Genomic DNA, 20,917 nt, shown 5'->3' on the forward strand with positions numbered 1-20,917 from the left:
AGAAGAGTCCATAATTTTACTGTATTCTCATTTATAATAAGAAATGAAGTAATGCTCTCGTGCACGTCCAATAACAATCTTTTTTTTCTTTTTGCCTCTCAGGATTCTCCATCTCTATCCCGTCCAAGCTCTTCTTCCTCCACCTCTCTTCCTCCACTACCACTGGCACCATCACCACCGGCGCGCCTCCCACCCGAAGCTAACCACACATCCCCTCCACAGCAGCCTCAGCTCAAACTCGCACGCGTCCAGAGCCAAAACGGCATCGTCCTCTCCTGGTGTGTTGCTGAAACAGATCGCAACTGCGCCGCTGTGGATACCTACCACCTGTACGCCTATCACCAGGACCACCAGGGCTCAGTTTCAGCTGCTTCAGCTCAGATGCTGTGGAAGAAGATCGGGGAGGTGAAGGCGCTGCCGCTTCCCATGGCCTGCACCTTGACACAGTTCGTGTCAGGATCCACATATTACTTTGCTGTGAGGGCGAAAGATGTGTACGGCCGATTCGGTCCGTTCTGTGAACCGCAGTGCACTGACGTCATTACTCCAGCATCTTCGGCATCCACCTAAAATGATTCCAAGCAATGGCGGGAGGTGGTCTGGGCCAACGGGAGATTTGTAATCATTACAGAATTGTTAACTATGTGCAGACCACTGGGTTAGTCTTGCCCTTCGTGTTAGGAATAGTAGGGAATTCTAATAGGTTTGTCTAATGCAAATGGACAAAATGACTCGTCACTGCATACAGACACGTACACTTCGTTTCAACTTTGTTTTACAATGAGGAGGGAACTATCAAACTTGCATTGTGCTTGAAATTGTATTTTCCTTGTGCAGAATGTTCAGTTAAGTATTGTTTTCAAATTTCTTTCTCTATCATTTTTTTTTTTTTTTTTTACGTGGACTTTTTTTTAAAATAAAACAATATTCAATACATTGCACAGATATTCCAGTCTAGGTCCCGGTCATTAGCTACAGGAAAGGAGAGAGGAGACGTGTTAAAGGTTTTTGTAATGTTTTTTGTCTGGTACCCAGACACTCCAAAATGACACTCAATAAAAGTATTGATATATTTAAGCTGTCTTTTTTTTTTGGACTACAATGTGATTTGTTTATGGCACATGTTTTTATTCTTGTTGTTAAGGTTATAGTGCATGTATTCTTGTTTTCTTGTGCAATTGGGAATGCAGGAAACAAAGTAAATAGTGTGCTTGGACCACTTTAATAGGTCCAACTGCTTGTTAACGATCTGCTGCATTTCAAACCAAGCGTCAGAATGGGGAAGAAAGGGAATTTAAGTGACTTTGAATGTGCAATTATGCAATTGTTAGGGCCAGATGAGCTGGTCTGAGTATTTCAGAAACTGCTGATCTTCTGGGATTTTCACACACCACAATCTCTAGGGTTTACGGAGAATGATCCGAAAAAGAGAAAATATCCAGTGACCAACCATTCTGTGGGCACAAATGCCTTGTTGATGCCAGAGGTCAAAGGAGAATGGCCAGACTGGTTTGAGCTGATAGAAAGGCAACAGTAACTCAAATAACCACTTAACCGAGGTCTGCAGAAGAGCATCTCTGAACGCACAACATGTCCAACCTTGAGGCGGATGGGTTACAGCAGCAGAAGACTACACCTGGTGCCACTCCTGTCAGCTAAGAACAGGAAACTGAGGCTACAATTGCCATAGGCTCACCAAAATTGGACAATAAAAGATTGCAAAAACGTTGCCTGGTCTGAAGAGTCTCGATTTTTGCTGCGACATTCGTATGTAGTCGGTAGGGTCAGAATTTGGCATCAACAACATGAAAGCATGGATCCATCCTGCCTTATATCAACGGTTCATGTGGTGGTGTAATGGTGTGGGGGATATTTTCTTGGCACACTTGTAGTGCACACATTAGTGCCAATTGAGCATCGTGTCAACACCACAGCCTACCTTAGTATTGTTGCTGACCATTTCCATACCTTTATGATCACAGTGTACCCATATTCTGACGGCTACTTCCAGCAGGATAACGCGCCATGTCATAAAGCACGAATCATTTCAGACTGGTTTCTTGCACATGACAATGAGTTCACTATTCAAATGGCCTCCACAGTCGCCATATCTCAATCCAATAGAGCACCTTTTGGATGTGGTGGAACGGGAGATTTGCATCATGGATGTGCAGGTGACAAATCTGCAGCAACTGTGTGATGCTATCATGTCAATATGGAACAAAATCTGAGGAATATTTCTAGTACCTTGTTGAATCTATGCCATGAAGGATTAGGGCAGTTCTGACAGCAAAAGGGGGTCCTACCCGGTACTAGTAAGGTGTACCTAATGAAGTCGCTGATTAGCGTATAGCTCACAATTTTGAGAACCCTAAAAATGTGACAACTCAATCATTGGATTTGAGTTCTGCCATGTAGTTAAATGCTATATGACTAATAAATCGTTGAGTTCCGGAACATTTGATATTGTTATTGTCCCAAGGTGACACAAAAGGCATGCAGCATAAGATATAAAAGCACTTTCAAGAGTTCACACTTAGTTAATGCTTGATACTGATTACTGGTTTGGCATGCTGTCCCAGGGGAGAACCCTGACCTCAGAGATACTTGAGCCCAAGGCTCCCACCTGGTCATTTCGCAGAAGGGGATCCAAGATCAAGTGGTCTCGAGAGCTCCCCCTTGGTATAGGAGGAAGATGGAGGGATTCTTCAAAAACAAAGATAAGGGAAGTAAGAAAAATGGGCTATTTATGTAAGCTTGAATTTGTCTGATTGGTTTATTGATGATTGTTGATCTGAGACCAGCCGTGTTAAATCATAGCACGCGACCCTCTCTAAAATTAGTTTGAAAACAAACTGACAAGTGTAAAACACTATTATTATAAACCATTTCAATGTGGTTTTGTCATTGGCTCATGAACATTTCCTGCTTTTTATCAAACTGTTTCACAACTGTAACCAGAGGCAATTCAATCATAACCTTATGTTAAAACAGCTATCATAACATTATCAATATGTGGCTCTATTTCGATTCTTGGAAGCTACAGAAATTAAAAATGTAAAACAGGAAATACATTGAAACCATTGTTCTTGTTTACGTCCCTCAAAATGGTCTATAGAACTTAACCGAAAGTTACTTAAATTACTTTTAGTGGAGAAAGTACTTAGTTAACATTGTTCAAAGCAGACACATGCACTTTTCAAAAGAGCTGCATAGAAAATGAGTGCAATAGGAGAGGATAAAAGGATACTTGAGGCATTTTTAATACAATTTTCAGTTATTGCTGAGACCTGGAAGGCTGCAAGGTCAGCATACTTTAGCACACCCAGAAAATAACATTATTATTTGAAGTATTTGTTCAAGACAAAAAAAAAAACATTTCACGAAAAATCACTAGTCCAAATTTCTTTCTGAGAAATAAAAAAATTTACTGAAAGAATTTTGGAAATGCCGAATAACTGGCAATGAATTCATGAAAAGTTCTGCAGTTAAACTTAATGATTTGTTCCTGCCAAAATGATTGATTTAGTGATTCAGTGTGGGCCAGACTTGATGCCACTAGTAAAATGTCTTGATAATCTAGATGCAATGGTCTCAAACTCAAGTCTTGGAGGGCCACAGCTCTGCACAGTTTAGCTCCAACCACCTCCAACTCACACCTGCTTAATAGTCTCTAGTAATCTTGAACACCCTGATTAGTTGTATTTGATTAAAGTTGGAGCAAAACTGTGCAGAGCTGCGGCCCTCCAGGAATCCAGTTTGAGACCTAGAGACTACATTTTTAATATCCAGATTAAAGGTATTACAAAGCCTGCAGAATCTTAATAAGTGATGGTTTATGCATTTCTATTTTCACAACTTGCTTATTGAGATTTGCAGGATGTTCAGCCGTCTACATGAACATGAATCAGTTCAAGCAGAGCCAAAAATTATGAGGACGCATTACTTTTTTATAATCAGTGCATTATTTAACAACTCAGTTTATTATTAATTCATTCATAGATTATTTGTTTGCCAATCAGTAGAGAAAGCTTAATTAAAGGTCTTCTTCATCCAAGACACTATCCAGTGGAAAGAAAATATATCTTCCTTACATCATGCATTCAGGAGCGTAGTATATAAGTAAAATTAAAATGAACGAAAATAACAGCACAGCACTGGTAAATCTTGCACATGCTGTTGCCACTATGTGTTAGCACCACAAGGGGGCAGTCAAAGATTGACAATTCTTGGACAAAATGCAGTGAAGGCTTCACATTTGTTCAAACTGATGTTACACTTTGATAAGAGATAAACAGTTCAGAGACCGCTTAAAAAGGAATTCCAGTTCAAGTAAGCCTCTTAAATCAGCCTTCAATGTATACTAAACACACCAAGGGGTTAATGAAAGAACAACTATTATTATTATTATTATTATTATTATTATTATGCTCGTGAAGATGTGATTTTTCATTGTTTTTAAAGTCACGAAGTTGAAGCAGCATCAAATAATTTATAAAATTAAATTTCTACGAAGAACACTAAAATGAGAAATTTCTACCGTAGCCTAAGTAGACGTCAGTGAAACACATTACTTATAAGAAGCCACGCCCTCTGATTGGTTTCATCCAGCCGCTGCTGTTACTGGAACACGACGACGAAGAGTTGAATTTGAAATGTGGAAAAATCCAAATGAGGTCTTTTTTCTCCTCGAAATAACACGGTACGTTCAATTTTTGAGTCATGTACGGTAGTAATGGGAAAAATAACTTTTTCTTGAAACTCTGCGTTAAGTTAATTGGCAAAAATAATCTGAAGCGCTGAAAACGCTAAACTAAGTGGGGTCGCCTGCTGGTCAAAACTGTAAAAACTCAAAATTTCACAAATGTAAAAAAATTGTTTGTAAAAAACACTTTTTACAAACCAAATAAAAAATATTTTAATACAAGTATAAACTATTACATCATAAATGATATTAAATCTAAATAACATGTAGCCTATGTGATTTTTAGGACTTGGCCTATTAGGTCAAATCCTCCTTTTACGACAAATGTCTGTTACAAAATAAATCTAATGATGTTCATTCATTCATTCATTTTTTTTTTGGCTTTGTCCCTTTATTAATCAGGGGTCACCACAGCGGAATGAACTGCCAATGATGTTAATCAAGTAAAAACCCATAAAGTCTCTGGTAAAAAACAAAAAAACGGACACTATCTCCTTCTAGCAGCAGGTCCGAATCACTTGTTCGTCTATAATTCAAGATGCAGCTAGTATGGTTATTTATTTTAAGTTAGGCATATTTCAGTTACCAGGTTCTCCAAAAACGAACTACTGTGTTATTCCAATCGTTAATAATGTAAATTTGTAAACGGCCATTTTTACAATGTTTTGAAATAAATTAAAGAGTGATTTAAAAATAATAACACAACTTTGAAAATCTGTATTTAATCAAAGAAACATGATGGAACCTTGGGTAATTAATCAGTGTAAAGAGTACTTAAAGTTTTTGTCAGTAGAAAACAAATTCATAGATGTTCAACATGACCCCCTCCAGACACTCGAGTGACATCAACTTAAAAGTTGTGGTATTCTTTTATCACAAATCACAGGTATCCCTGTATTGTTGCACAACATATAATTTATATTTGAGAAATCCAAGCATTAACTTTTATGTCATAGATAGGCTTAATTTGCACATATTGCCATAGATCAGATTTATGTATTGGGATAAATTACGCATATTTATGAAAATGAATGTGGCTTTTATACACTGAAAAAAAAGAGATTCAAATATTATTCCTTGGATTTACATTTTTTTTTAATTAAGTGGATGTAAACAATTTATTTGGCTGAACTTAAACCTATTAAGTGGAACATTACTAAACTTAATTTGTTTGTTGAAATTCAACACAAATAAATTGTTTGCAGCAGTTATGCAGACAAAACTTTTTTCATTGTAATCGTTCTTGTGATGACTTTGATGTGAAATTATTTGAATCAACAGGTAAGAAGAGGGGTTTATAAGATTAAAGTTTTTTTAAAGAGAGTAAACCCATAATGAAAATATATGCACTGTAAATTATATATATGAAAATGCACAGTTTTAAGATTTATATACTGATTTCATCCAATTGCTGATTTTATATGTGTATAAGCTCACTAATCCCACCACATTTGTAACATTAACCATGTGAGGTTGGTCATGTATATACATGAAAATATACATACATTTTTCTTTATATAGAAAAGCCAAAACAGAGAAAATATGCAGATACATATATTAAAATTGTTGCTGACTTGTTAGTACAGAGCACAAAAGCATATCCTATACTCTTTAAGGATACTCTACAAAACAAAAACAAAGTCGTACAATTTTTTTTGTTCCGACAGTGTACTGTTTTGATTAGAGATAATTTGTTTTTGTTTGTTTTTAAAGCTCAGCTAAGTCAGTCGCTGCATTATGCATGAGGTTGATAGCAAAGGTTGGCACATATAATCACAATGTTGCCAAACAGATGGGGAAGAGAGAGATATGACCATTAATTAAATGGGTTATTTGACATTGAGTGATGGGAGTGATGAGAAAAAGATGATTGTTGCTTACCAATGAAACTTGTGCTGTTCCCATGAGAAGAAACTAAGGTGGTGTGAGCAAACAAGATCACTAACTCAAAGAAATATATATATTTTTGTGAGCAATATGTTCTGTTGTGAAATGAAAATTCCTATAACCATTATTATTCATTTTAAGCCATTTACTCTTAAAGTGCCACTAGCTATGTTTCCATCCAAAAATGCAAATTAAATTTATGCGTAAAACAGGAATATTGCATAAAAAATAAAGCAGCGTTTCCATCCAATAAGTCAAAGTGAACAAAATCGCCACTTGACTCACTTCATGAATAACTGGCGCCAAATATAAAAAGTAAAATCTGAATTTTCTGCAGTAGGATTTGTCCATTCACACACATTTTTATCATCACATGATCTCTAACAGCAAAATCACATGACCTTTTCATGCACATACTGGAATTTGTTCAATAAAAGTGTTTCCAGTGTAGTTTATGTGCATCTTTTCTTATCGAATAAAAAGTTTATCCGACTCAGTTATGCGCATTTGTTTTTACTTGCATTTTTAAAAACTTATGTGCATTTTGGCCTTTCCATCAACCATTTTTAGCTTAAATCATTTATTTAATGTTCTACTTGTGAGAATAGGTGACCTTCATCTTGAATGCCCTGTGGCTGATTAAAATGTTTGTTAAATCCTCTCTTCAATGTCCATGTACAGATCTCTGTGCATACTTCTACTACACAAATTACATTTTAGAAAATGACCGCCACAGATATTAGTACAATTATTTATGGCCAGTCAGCCAGTTTATCTGTAAGTATTTGAACTTTAAAATATGGTTTTAATGATTAATTTATATACTGTGTTTGTACATATTATTCAACACGGGCTCATTGTGAAAATGTACCTCCATATACGTTTCTGGGGAGCACGAATTATGCAGCCAGAGAAACGTATGGTTGCATTTTGTCTTTCAAACAAATGCTTCAGGGCCATATGATGGGATGGCTTTTTGCCCAGTGACTCATTGCGTACATCGGCGAACTTGAGACGCTGAGTGGTGTTGACCACAATGACGGAGTCTTGCAAAGAACGCTTCCAGAAAGCAGGTAAAACAAAAGGCAAAAAATAAAATAAACAAGTAAATAGCAGGATGAGACCTGAAACCATTGTAAAAACCAGGCGACTTTTCTTTTTTTGGATAGCTTTTAAAAACACTATTGGTTGGGTTTAGGGAAGGGCGTGGGGGTGTTATAGGTCAGTAGACAGCAGCCTCTGATGGATTTATGTGAGAACAGCAGGCGTGAATGGTAGTTGCGAGAGAAATTTGAAATCTCAAAAAGCGTACACAGCGCCCTCTGGTGGATTTGTGAAAACAAAAACTCCAAAAAACATACCTTCTGTGAAGTATTTCGCACTCTGCAGAAATGTATACAGAGGTATGTAACCATAATGAGCCAGGGTTGATATTATTCTAGTTTAAAAAGTGAGCCCTATGTGTAATTGTTTGACAGCTCAAATGTTTAAATAAGCTTTTGTCCAGTGTTTTATATGATATATTTATCCTGCCTCTGAGTCTGAGTAATTCGAGTGAGTGGATAGGCCCTTAGTGAGAAAAATATCTGCAGGTGAGCTGTTTGTGTCTGTATTGAAATAAAGTCAGTGCAATTAAATTTGGTACGACTTGTACTGAAATACACTGAGCTATAGTAATGCATTTTAAAATCAATCTTTTAATAATTTGTAGTGTTTTAGCAGTTGTTCATTATTTCAAATTCAATTCATTAATCTGATTCATAACTGTCTGTGTTTCTAAAGTAATTAAACAATAGGGAACATTGGATAAATAGGTTTTGCTTAATATTATATTGCAGTTATCACTGCTTTAAACAGCGTGGACGAATTTGCCCATGAAAAAAGTAGTGTGGACGTTCTCCTGCTGTCCCCAATGTAAATGATGCCAATGATACTGCCAATGTTGTTTTAGTTTTGTATTCAAATTGGAAGTAGTCTACATGAATTCTAAACAGCGGTGCTATTGCTTGTTCATGTAACACTTTAGGCTTGCTTTTTAGCATTGATACTTTGTAGTGTATTAAGTAAACTGAGTAATTGTGCAACTACCTCTAATATAGTCCTGTAGAATATATTTATCTCAGATTTGATTGTTATTTTTTAAATTCTGTAGTACTCTATATTAAATGACCTTAACTAATATGTATTACACTGAAATGAATCATTATTTACAATGTACTTATTGGGTGAATACATGTTTTTACTTTGTACTCATGATTTATTTAATAACTGCATGTAATAACTTTATGTAATTACATCTTTAATTACACTGTTAACCATCCCTTACACCTTAATCGATCCTTAAAGGTACCATAAAGTTAAAATAACATTTTTTATTTGTTAGTATCATATGTTATTGTTAGTTTTTAAGATATCTATAAGCTAGTGTGCTCCAAAATGCTTCTCATTTGATGCACTTGAGCTCAACCACTCTCACTGGCTGAGCTGTGATAAAACAAAATGCTACTGGCTGTTTTAGAGAGGAGCTAAACAATGTCCCACCCTCTCTTCATGTTTTAGTTAAGATGATGTCAAATGTTGAATAAAGCACATCACGGGACCTTTAAACATATCCACCATACCACCAAATCTATCCTTAACCCTATTTGTATCCCACCTCAAGAGCACCAGAAGTGTTACAATATGAACGCAGTAAGTACATTGTATTTATTTATTTTATTTATTTATTATAATAAGAAGGCTAAGTTGCACCATTTCTGTGGTTCTTCTATAACTCTCCTTATATTTTTGTCTGTTTCAAAATGATCAACAGAGGGAGAGAGCAACAGGCAGACAGTCCGTGTGAGTTTTTCAAAAAGAAGTGGGAGACAGGTGCCAAGAAATGGAGGATCAAAAGCACAAGTGATCAGTAGCTGAAGCCAAGAATCTAGAGAAAGAGAGAGAGAGAGAGTGAGTCCTTGAGAGAGCAGACATCTGAGAAGCAGACATTCACTTGAACACAGAAATCTCAGACCGATGACAGATGGAGTGGTAATGCACCCGTACAGAATTAGTATCTGAGTAGGACCGGGGAATAAGCGGAATTAAGTATTGGCTCCATTTCAATAAATGAGCTGGAATTTTAATTGAATTACGCACATGCCACAGTTACTAAACTGAAATGTAAGGAAATTCTAGTCGTCACATAGAAAAGATTTCTCAATAACATTTTTGAGTAAAGTTCATTAGTTTACATTAGGTAATGCATATTGTGGTATTTATAAATATTTGATTTATGCTTTTTACAAGATGTAAGATAAACCTTTGGTGTCTCAGAACGTGTCTGTCAAGATATACCCATCAGATTTCCTATTATAGCCCCCATAATCTGTCCATTTTGATGTCTGAGTACAGTGTAGCTGTTTTTGTAGCCTGTGGCTTTAAATGCAAATGAGCTGGATCTCCCCGCCCACCACTCTGATGTGTGCGTCTGCTTCTCATGTGTTACACCAGATAAACAGCAGTCAGTGATAGAGGCAGACACGGATGAAGCTGAAATACAGCTCATTAGTTAAATACCAAGTAAAATTAATACCAAATTAATTAATAAATTAATACCAAGTAAATTTATTTAATGTATTTGTGGTGGAGTTTATTCAAGCCTTTCTGAAACAAGTCTCACACAAATGCTGTTTGCAGTACACACAAACACACACACACACACACACACACACAAACATATAAATGCACGTTTACTGACACCATGCGGCCGTGGTGATTTATAGCGGTTAAGAATTAGATATCGATTTTTTTTTTCTTTATTACAAACATGCTCTGTTTTACAAAATTCTTTAAACTTATAAAACTGATAAAATTCACAGAGAGTTGGAACTGATAATTTAATAGCAGTTACGTTATGGTGGGCTTCAAAAGCACTGGGATTTGTGTCCCGTTTTAACATCAGGAAATGAAAAAAAGAGCCTTATTGTGTTTATATCACTCCAAAATGACAATGGACACACTATACCTGCACAGAGTTCTGTCCAAACAGCTTAGAAAAGTTGATTTTCATCATAGATGCCCTTTATTATTAGTTAAGCATCCAGCTGTTCATTATTATTGTAATAATTACTAATATAATTTTAAATGAAAAGCTGAAAACTTAAAAAATAAAGAAATGTTGAATGCTTTTGAAGTATTTTTATTTAAAAAGAAACTTTATTGTAAATTTTTACTAAATTCACTTTAGTTAATTACACTAAAAATATCCATAAATTAGCCGTTTTCCTTGTTTTGTGATTCATGTTTTATTTTTTATTTTCCCCCACATATTTAGGCTTTTGAATTGCATTATGGCACTTCGAATGTTATCACTTGATTGAATAGGCGTTATCAGTAGTTATTAGCTGTTATTACCTACCAGTAGGCTCAGAAGGCTGTTATCATTCATCCACATGGTTAATCAGCTATACTAATAGACAAGACTCCAGATCTGTTTTACAATACTGTGACAGTTGGGTTTAGGGTTGGGGTAAGGGGTAGACGTTAATAAAATAAAATTAATGGGAAATTTAATAAATAATATAAATAATTCTCGTTAACTTCCGTCCGCATGTGGATGGATAATAACAGCCCCTAGACTGGCCCCTATCTATCAGCTGATAACCACTGATAATGCCCATTCAATCGAGTGATAACATTCGAATCGGCTGATTATGGGATCTTGATCTTTCTTCCAACAACTTTTAACCTTGAAAAGTTTTAAAAAAGTGACTTTTATAAACCTTTTTAATAGTTTAAAATGATTTATTGTCTGGGTTGGTGTTTTAAATTACGGTACAAAAGCCTTGTTTCTCTACAACAGATTTATTTCTCTACATATTGTTTCTTATACGTTATATGTACAACTACTAAAATGTCAAGTCACCTTGTTCAACTGTAGAGTTGAATTTTCAACACCAAAAGTCAAACAGAGCAGAGATCAACCTCCCATAATGCAATTCACAACTGTAAATAAATGGAAAACACTAGTGAATCACAAAATATGGAAACAGTTAATTAACAGATTTTTTTTACAGTGTAGTCAATAATTAAAGCTAAAATGTGAAATCTTCTAGGTGTAACTTATGTGCTCCATTTCAAAATCAAATTGCAATAGCAAAGTTTGCTGCTTCAATCTACAGTATGTATACTTTGACTAAACTGGAATTGAGAAGTCATTCTCACCTTTTTTTCTTTCTTTGTCTCTGTCAATTGTGCAGTAATCCTGCAGAGGGACCCCTTTCATTCTCCTTTTCTTTGCCTCACTCCTACTCCACAGCGCTCTGTCCATAAGGGAGGGGTGAAAGAAAGAGAGAGTGAGTGAGTGAGTGAGTGAGAGAGCACAGACTCGAGGTGTGGAATTCTTGGGCAGACATCGCAACCATTACACCTCTTCCTACTGTTCTGCCTCAGTCACTGTCTGTGGAAAAGGGCTATTATTTACTGCAAACGGAGGACTCCTTCAACAGAAGCCAAAAGAAAGGGGGAGAAAGAGTGGAAAAAAGAGTGAGAGAGATAAGAAAGAGAAAGAGAAGAACTAAAGCAACAACTGGACAGCCGGAGCAAACTGACTGCCCTCCCTGTTTAAAAGAAAGGAAGGAAAACGGAAGGCACTGGAGTATTTGTTTTTTTCTTTCGTTTTGTTTTTTTCTTCTTTCTCATCGTGGTGCTGGGAGGCACATCATCCTTTCAGTTGTTCGCTCTCTCCATCATTTGCCTCCTGATCTATTTCTCCATTTATTTGGTGTATAATTTTGTCTATTTATGACGAGGCAGGGGAGAAGAGAAAGAAGGGGCAAGTTTTTTTCTTTTATTTACTCTCGTTTTTGACTATTTATGACCCCCTTCATTCCCTCACCTGTCTCTCCTTCCCATCCTCTCCTCAGATCATCCCCTCCACCCCTCCCTCCATCCTTTCATCTGGAAAGTGTGATGCTCCTTGAATGAAAGTTGGTTGGAATTGCGAAAGGATCTCACAAGCCATCTCCTTATCGTTTTTTAATTCTTTTTCTTTCTCTTTTTTTTCCTCTTTCTCTCTTTTTTTTAAACAGTTCTTTTTATCCTCCACCATCTACCCTCACGTATCACTCTTTTTTTCCCTGGATGCTTTAATATTCTTCTAGGTAGGTTTGACGGCTTGTTTAGTGTCTGTCCGGTCTGTTTGTCTGTGTGTGTGTACTTGTGTGTTCCTTTTTTTTACATGTACATAAAACACACATCAACACACACATATGCACACACACACACACACACACACCATCATCAAACGAATGGACAGTCAGGTGTCAGGAATTAAATATCACTTCTCCATGGCCATTTTCTCCCTTCTCCAATCGTGTCCATCTTCCACTGTCACCTACAAATAGAAATACATTTGTTTTCTACCATTCTTTCTTTTGTAACACACACTCAACACATAAACACACTATCATGCACATCTGGTCTTGAGCTGCCCACTCAGAAACACCCTCCATTCATCTCCAGTGCAAGCATTGGTGTCTTTTATTTGTTCGAGAAACGATTGCAGACACCTTTCAGATGAGCTTCTGCTTCTGTTCTTTGCCTGAGATGGGTGAGGTTGGCGTCACTGCTTCATTCGCGCTTTATGGACCCATTTCCAACTCGTGATTTGTGTTGTCGACAGCCTCTTCTGAGCTGTTGAATCATGAAACCTGAATTGTGAACAATAAATTGGTCTTGGCTCAAAATATTGATTAGGCTTTAGTGCAGCAGTCATTTTTTGTTTCACCTCCTCGCCAGCTTGAGTCCATTTGCGCTGTTATGATCACTCCTTCGTTTTATTGAGTGTTTAATTTTCTTCTGTCACTCGCCTCGGTTTTATCTGCTCATCTTTACCTTTTTCGGACAGGCTGTCATCGGATCTCTTTTTTTCTTATCACCACCTCTTGATTTATTTGGGGTATCTGTTATTTTAGCAGTTGTACATGACCACTGTATGACTTTAAGCTCATTAGAGGATGAAAACTTTTCACTCCCCACTGTATACCTCCTAAATTATCCTTATTGTATCAGTTGTTTGCACTTCATTTTATACATTTCATGCCCGAATTTGTTTCTTTAATTGATATTCTTTTGATTTATTTCATGTAATATATTTTATTACCTCTGAATATCGAAACAGGATTTAATTTTTTTAATTTTTTGTCAATTATTTAAATTTATGAAGGGGATGGTGATCCAAGAACTTCTGATGGAAAGAAATCAGAGCATCTCCTTTTTTCATTCATGCTAATGTTTGATTTTTTTTTTTGTGCATCACTTTTAAGCTGATGCTAAGAACTTTGTGATTACTTCTATGAAACCTCCTAAAATTCAGCTTCAGATGTTTTCTGAAATTTTCTTTAGACATTCTAAATCCATCATAACCATTTTTTCTCTTGAATGAACTTTTATAAAACTTTTTTTCTTACAAACAAACCTATCATTGGGTGAAACGGATGTGTCAAAGGAAGGTCGACCATCTTGTCTCGTTTTTGAATGCTTGCACTCGCCCTCTGTCTTGTGTATCATGTTTTTGTAACATTACCCAAATAATGATGAAATGCCACAGGACAGTTAGACTGGTAAGTAACATGTCAAAATATCACACATTTATTAGTATGCATTTGTAAGTGTGTCCCTGTTTTTGTCAAACGCCTGTCCCCTCTGTGGTCCAAAATTGACTAGATTGCATCTGTTAAGCATTTATTATATTAGATCAATTGAAATATTTGAACAAAAGGGAAAAAAAGATCTCATTTAGATATTTAAAGTCATCAAATTAGACCTTTATTTAAAGTCATTAGACAGAAAATCTGACAATACTTTTGTTTTTTTGTTTGTTTCTATAGTGTCATGAGAAGGACTCGGTCCTGAAGGACTTATGTGGATACCTGAACCAATGACATTATAAAACCAGACAGCACTTCTACAAGCCTCTTACTCCTGAACTCTGCTGGACATCGAGATACTCCAGAGTTTGTGGACTTGTTCACAGATGAAAATGAACTTTTAGTCTAACCAAGAAACTCTTTATCTTCTCTTTTTTCATTTTAAATGACATTTTGTAGGCCTATCTTTGTCCTGCTTAATTATCAACTTTAATATCAATTTCTTTGATTTGATATAAGACTTTTAACTTTTCTTGAGTGACTGAACATCATTCATATAGCTCAAACCTTACTTGTCTTTAATTTTGTCTTCATTTCTGAGCCAGGCATCTTCCTTACTTTTCTTGAGTGACATTTCTTAATAGTTTTGATTCAGTGTAGCCTGTGCTCAGCCATCCAGCCTGGAGTTTACTTTTGTCCACGGTCTTTACACCACCCCTACTTTTTCTTACCAATCCCTCAAACTACTTCAACGGGCAGTAACTCCTTTATCCAGGGCTATGAGAGGACGAGACAAGACCCAGCTCACATCATCATGCAGGAGTTGAGGAGAGACAATGGGAGTTGGGCTGGCAATGTTCAAGGTAAGAGATGAGCTATGCTTTACTTTTTTATCTATTGTTTTTTTTCTCTGGCTATGCTGTTAATGAAATTATTGGCGTTACCAAGCAAACAATTTTGTGTTTAATATATGTCTAATAGACGTCTAAATGTAGACAGCTTGGCTAAAACAAGACTAAACTTGGACTGTCAGTAAAATTCAAATAGACATCTAAGAAGAGGCCAAAACTAGTTCTTAAATAGACAAATTAGACCGACTTTATATGTGTAGTCCCTCATTTCTGTTTGTTTGATGATTAGTCTAGTTTTGGCCTATTTTTAGACGTCTATTAGATTTTAACTGACAGCCCAAATTTAGCCTTGTTTTAGCCAAGGCGACTATGTTTAGACGACTATTAGATATCTATTAGACATATTTTAACAAAAAATCCTTGCTGGGTTTAAGGCCTATTACAACTTTTATCCAGCAAATATGCATTACGTTTATCAAAAGTGGCAGTAACAACTTTCATTGTTAGATATTGCAGTTTTCTGTAGAACATCCTGTTCATAAAGGAATCCTGAAAAAAGAATCAGCACAAACATATATTTCCAACATTGATAATTATAAGAAATGTTACCTGAGGATTATGTGGCAGTAAATGCTGAAGTAATTGTGCAGACAATTCAGCTCTGAATCACAGGAATAAGCACTGTAAAAAATGCTGGGTTCAACACAATCAATTTGTGTCGGGACAACATGAAGGAATTAAAGTAACGTATTAGTTTTTACAAATTTAAGTGGATTGAACATAAAACAAGCTGTCCCAACAAAATCTCAGGAATTGCGTTTCAGCCCGTTTTAAAAAAGTTGTTTAAACAAGCAACTAAAAATATTTTTTGAGTGAAGGATATTTTAAAATATATTAATATAGATAATATTTATTTTAATTAAAAATAATAATTCACAATAGTACATGTTTTCTTACCTCCATTAAAAGGCCATTTATGAGAACAAGTTGTGTCAATAGTAATTAAATCTACCAGAAGGGACAAAATTTACCATGATAAGAAAGAAAGAAAGAAGTGTAATTGCAAATGAGAAAGTGTACATGAAAGAAAGAATGAAAGAAAGAAAGAAGTGTACATGAAAGAGAAAGAAAAAAGGAAAGAAAGAAAGGAGGAACAGAAAAGAGAAACAGGAAAGAACAAAAAGAAAAGAAAGAATGAACAAAAAAGAAATAAATAATTAAATAATTTAGCAGTTCAATCAAATAAGTGATACAAGACCTGCAAATCAGTTCCGCATTCATCACTCTGGTACTGGAAGTTGTACTGAAGTAAAAATGGAGTGCAATGCATTACCCATCATTATGTACATGTGTCGTTTTATGTTATGTTATGCCCATTTTGACAAATGTAGTTGGTCATATTTAGTGCATACAAGGATTTAAGGTAAAATCCACAATGTGTACTGCAACAATATTAAAATAAGCCAATCAAATTTGTGTTATTTTAATCATATGTTTTTTTCTGTTTAACAAATATGGACATCTACATTCAAGCATTTCAAACAGTGTGCTCAAACTGCTTGCCTTTTTACAGCTGATTCTCCTTACAAACAGCAGACAGTCGAGACCCAAATGATTTTCATGTTCAATAATAAATCATACAATTTCAGTGGAAAGCTCAGAGGATCTGCTGTTTTTGGCTCATTTTGAATTTGTGAATTCAGCGAATCATTAACTGGAGACTCACTCTGAATGGATTATTTAAATCTATGTATTAAAGGGATAGTTCACCCAAAAATGAAAATGATGTCCTTAATTACTCACCCTTCACTAGTCACAAATCTGCATTTTTTTCCCCCTCTGTTGAACACAAAAGAGGACATTTTGTAGAACTTTAAAAAACAGTAATCATGTACTTTCATAGTATTTGTTTCTCCAGTAGAAGTCAACGGTTACTGGTTTGTAATATTCTGCAAAATATCTCTTCTATAACTCATAAATGTTTGGAGCAACTTGAGGGTGAGTAAATAGTGACTATAATTTCATTTTTATGCGAACTCTTTTTAATTGAAGAAATGCCTTGACTGGATCATTTGAGTCAGTAGTTGACTGATTTAACAACAGATGCTTAGGATGAATGAATTGTTCAGTGCGATTTGCAAAACAGGTGACCAGAAAAGAAATGGACACTGCTATCAGGCTTCGAAACTTACTTCCACATGTTTCTAATCTCTCTCATCTTGTTTTTGACTCTTCTCAAAAACCATAATGTATTTGCAGATGTTTAAGAAACATGTGAAGTGAACATACTTGTTTATCTGAAAAACAATGCTGAAGTCAGATATTCCGCTTTGAATATGTGCGTTACGTACCCGAATGATGTCTTTGTTTTGGTCTTTTAACCCGCCCACTGCCACTTAAGCCAATTATATTTCAGCATCTTGGGTCCCCTTGGTGGAAAACCGCGTAGTTCATTCATTCATTCAGAAAGGCTCTCAAAGTATGCATCCGCGACTGAAATGCGACCTCTGGTGGACAGTAGCAGACTCATGCAGAGTCTGACACATGAGATGCTTATTAATTAGCAAATAATATAAATATTATGAACGTAAACATTAGGTGAGCAGGTTACATTGTAACCCAGTATCATAACCAGGCGTGTAGCCAGCCTATTGAATGGGGGTGGTTCTTTACTCTCAAAAAGTGGACATTTTTGCAGTTATTCGCCTTGTTTTCTGTTCAATTATGAGGTTAAAATACTGCATTTTAGTGATATTTTAAGAACTAAACATTGCTGGATTAGCTTGTTGAATAGTAACCCCACTTTTTGATGTACCAAAAATATTTCCTACAATTTTGTCGAAGCGCTTACAATATAATTTGACTATGAAGTGTTTATTAACAAATGTGCATTTAAACCGTAAGTTTTTACAGTTTTATAAATAATATCAGGAGATAAGCATTTTATTTTTTTATAAAGAAATATGAAAATTTATTATCAATTTATCATCAATCAAATCTGTTAAAACTTGTTTTAAATTAAAAACTGTAATTGTAAATTGGTCCGCTCATTCAACTTTTCCTCTGTCAGAATTTGGTCATTTGAATAATTAAAAATTAAATTTGTCTTAAAGTGATGGCATAGTAGTCAAAAATGGGTCAAATAAGCTCATGTAGGGACCAAATTCTGGACAAGATTTGCAGAGATAATAATCTGGCAGTTTGCACCAGAAGAAACACGACAGAAATTTAAATACAGCCATTCAGAAGAACACAATAGTGCACTCACTGCAACGAAATGGTAAGGTTTATGATCTAATTAGTAGATATTTAACCTTTTAACATTATTAAATGTACATTATTAAATGTGAGTCACAGTTCTAAAGTTTAATTTCAAACAGTTTATTTTGTTTTCAAGATCTGAGGTAAACTATCTGCTGCTGCTTTAAGTAGTATGGCAATAAATGTCATGTAAGAAAGCATTCAAACTCACATTATTAGCATTTAACACCGAATAAAACACATGAGGTGTACCTGAGGTGAGGTTGGTTAGGACAAAAACTGCTTTTCATATGGAAAATATTTCCAAACTAATGATCATTTTGAATTGTTGTGCGACGTAGACCAATTTGGCATTGTACAATGTTCAATGTAAAACATTGGGTTGGACGATGGCATCGTCGTCGTAGGTGGCGGTGAATTAATTATTTTTGAATAATTTATTAATTCAAAATGAATTAATTATTTGTAGCCTACCGTTTTAATTACCTGACCCGCATGGTCTTTATTTTAACCAGACCCAAATCATAAATAAATAAAGATAAGTTACTCACAAATTACCACTTGTCAATCACTTTATTCCGTGGGACTCCGGCGTGAATAGGCAGAGTGATCTGTGTCGTTATAATGGCATCAACAAACTTGGTTGGTAAAAAAGGTGCACGAGTTACTGGTGTGACAGGGGCGGGGCAGAGGATCGCAATGTCGGCTTAGCATCGTGATGGCTATCGGCAATGGATGATGGCATCGTCTATCGACCCAACCCTAATTTGAATCCATACTAGAGATCATTTGAATCAGTAGTTGACTGAACAGACACTAAGGACAAACTAATTGTTTAGTAAGATTTGCAAAAGAGGTTACCAGAAAAGAAATGGACACTGCTATAGGCTTCGAAACTTACTGCCATACGTTTCTGATCTCTCTCATTTCTTTTACATTTGATGTCGCTTTCTCGAAGGGCCTTAACGACATGTCTGTTTTCTCTTTTAGGGCTCTAATTTTCTGTTGTCTTAATAAATGTGTGCGTTTGTGATACTCGCCGTCCCATTGTTTTCTTTCCGTGCAGGTGTTTGGCCAAATTGCTCTTGGTCGTGCTGCCTTCCATCTAGTTTGAGTAATGCGCCTGTGGTCTGGGTCAGACATTGTAGCTAAGTGGGTTAATGAAAGAGAGAGTAAGTGCGATAAATACTGAGAAGGAGAGAGAGGATAAGAGAACAGGGTGAGATACAGAAGGAGAGGTCGAGATGCCTTTTACTCTCCTGCTCTGCTGTGCCTGATGGCTCGTTCGAAGGGAAACAGGAAAGTCGTTAGTGGATTTGAAAGTGTCTGATGACGCGGCCTCCTCGTATCAGCCTCTTAAGATGCGCCGATGCTGATTAACGTGAGGTGACAGCATTTTTTGCCCACGTCAGAGGGGTCGAAGCAGCTGTCAGTCATGCTTGACATTGATTGACGGGGACCAGAGGGATGAGGACAGTGTGGAATGTCTTTCGGAGTGAAGCATCACTCAGAGATTCTGTTGGTGTGGTAACGGAGCCTCTGTTGGCATGGCAACGGAACATAGGGACACGAGGGCATTCTAGACTTTCAATGATAGAACTGCTACACAGAGATGGTGCAAATCTGATTTGGCGTCAGCCGTTGTTTCAGAAATAATGATACTTACACTCACTCGTGTACACAAATTGTCTGACAGTGTACCACTCTAAATCGCACTTGTGTCTGTGTAGGGAGCGAGCAAACAACAAACCTTAATCTATCATCCCGATAACTGGGGAAATTTGACTTATATAAATGTTTGCTTTCAAACAGCAAAGATGATAGTCAATACAAGTCTCTCAGGGTTGGATGATGAAACATGTTAGGGAAATGTGTAGCCTTGTGGTTGGTGCTCAATTGTTTTGTAGTGGAGACAGAGTAGGTGTACATAGAGTCATAAGCTGCATCCCAAACCACATACTTGTGCACTATTCTATGCTATTTTGTAGTGTAAATAGTGTAAGCAGTGCGTTCACACTGAAAACTCTAAAAATAATAAGTGCACTTTAATTACCCGGATGATGCACTCATTCAGCCGGTAAAATGAACTGTGTAATGATGGACACTTCACGCACGCAACGACCGCCGCTTTGCTCATGTAGTGGATGGGGCGGAGCTATCAGGCGCACATGTTGGATAACTTCATTTATTTTGGATGGTGAAAGCAAAATTCTTCTACGAGAGTGATTAAAGCGCCTCCCGATGGTGAATGCGATTATACTCAAGGCAGGTATTATTTGATAGTTTGGTCATTTATTCCACTGATTTGGCAAACGTCATCAGGGAAACGGTTTGAATTTCCGCTTAGTAAAAAAACATTTGTGCTCCATTTGGGAGCTTTTATTATAATTGATAATTAGGGCGACACGGACATATGTTGGCGGTTTATTTCGCTGTGGTGACCCCTGTCGAAAAGTGAATGAATGAATGAATGATTAATAATTAATAATATTGTCTAAAATAATTATTATTTTAATTGTTTTTTAATTAAGTCCTGTGTAGGGCTTTGAAATGTGCATTTTTGTTCAATTTTTGACGTAATC

General features: G+C 36.2%; 2 protein-coding genes across 10 annotated transcripts in view; both read left to right on the forward strand.

The window, feature by feature from the left end:
* The window catches only part of atf7ip (activating transcription factor 7 interacting protein), a 46,461-nt gene extending 45,384 nt beyond the window's left edge, over positions 1–1,077 (forward strand). For all 7 annotated transcript variants that reach the window (XM_056456684.1, XM_056456687.1, XM_056456682.1 and 4 more), the window contains one exon: positions 103–1,077. In XM_056456684.1, the coding sequence (XP_056312659.1) occupies positions 103–570 (468 nt within the window). In that variant the 3' untranslated portion in view covers positions 571–1,077. The remainder of the gene's footprint in view (positions 1–102) is intronic.
* Positions 1,078–11,838: 10,761 nt separating this feature from the next.
* The window catches only part of grin2bb (glutamate receptor, ionotropic, N-methyl D-aspartate 2B, genome duplicate b), a 193,285-nt gene continuing 184,206 nt past the window's right edge, over positions 11,839–20,917 (forward strand). For 2 of the 3 annotated variants that reach the window (XM_056456689.1, XM_056456692.1), the window contains exons 1-2: positions 11,839–12,735; positions 14,464–15,086. In XM_056456689.1, the coding sequence (XP_056312664.1) occupies positions 15,060–15,086 (27 nt within the window). In that variant the 5' untranslated portion in view covers positions 11,839–12,735; positions 14,464–15,059. Of the gene's footprint in view, positions 12,736–13,987; positions 14,197–14,463; positions 15,087–20,917 lie in introns of those variants that run through there. The other variant, XM_056456690.1, reaches the window with a different exon arrangement.

The sequence above is a fragment of the Danio aesculapii genome, chromosome 1, assembly GCF_903798145.1.
Source record: "Danio aesculapii chromosome 1, fDanAes4.1, whole genome shotgun sequence".
NCBI classification, from domain to species: domain Eukaryota; kingdom Metazoa; phylum Chordata; class Actinopteri; order Cypriniformes; family Danionidae; genus Danio; species Danio aesculapii.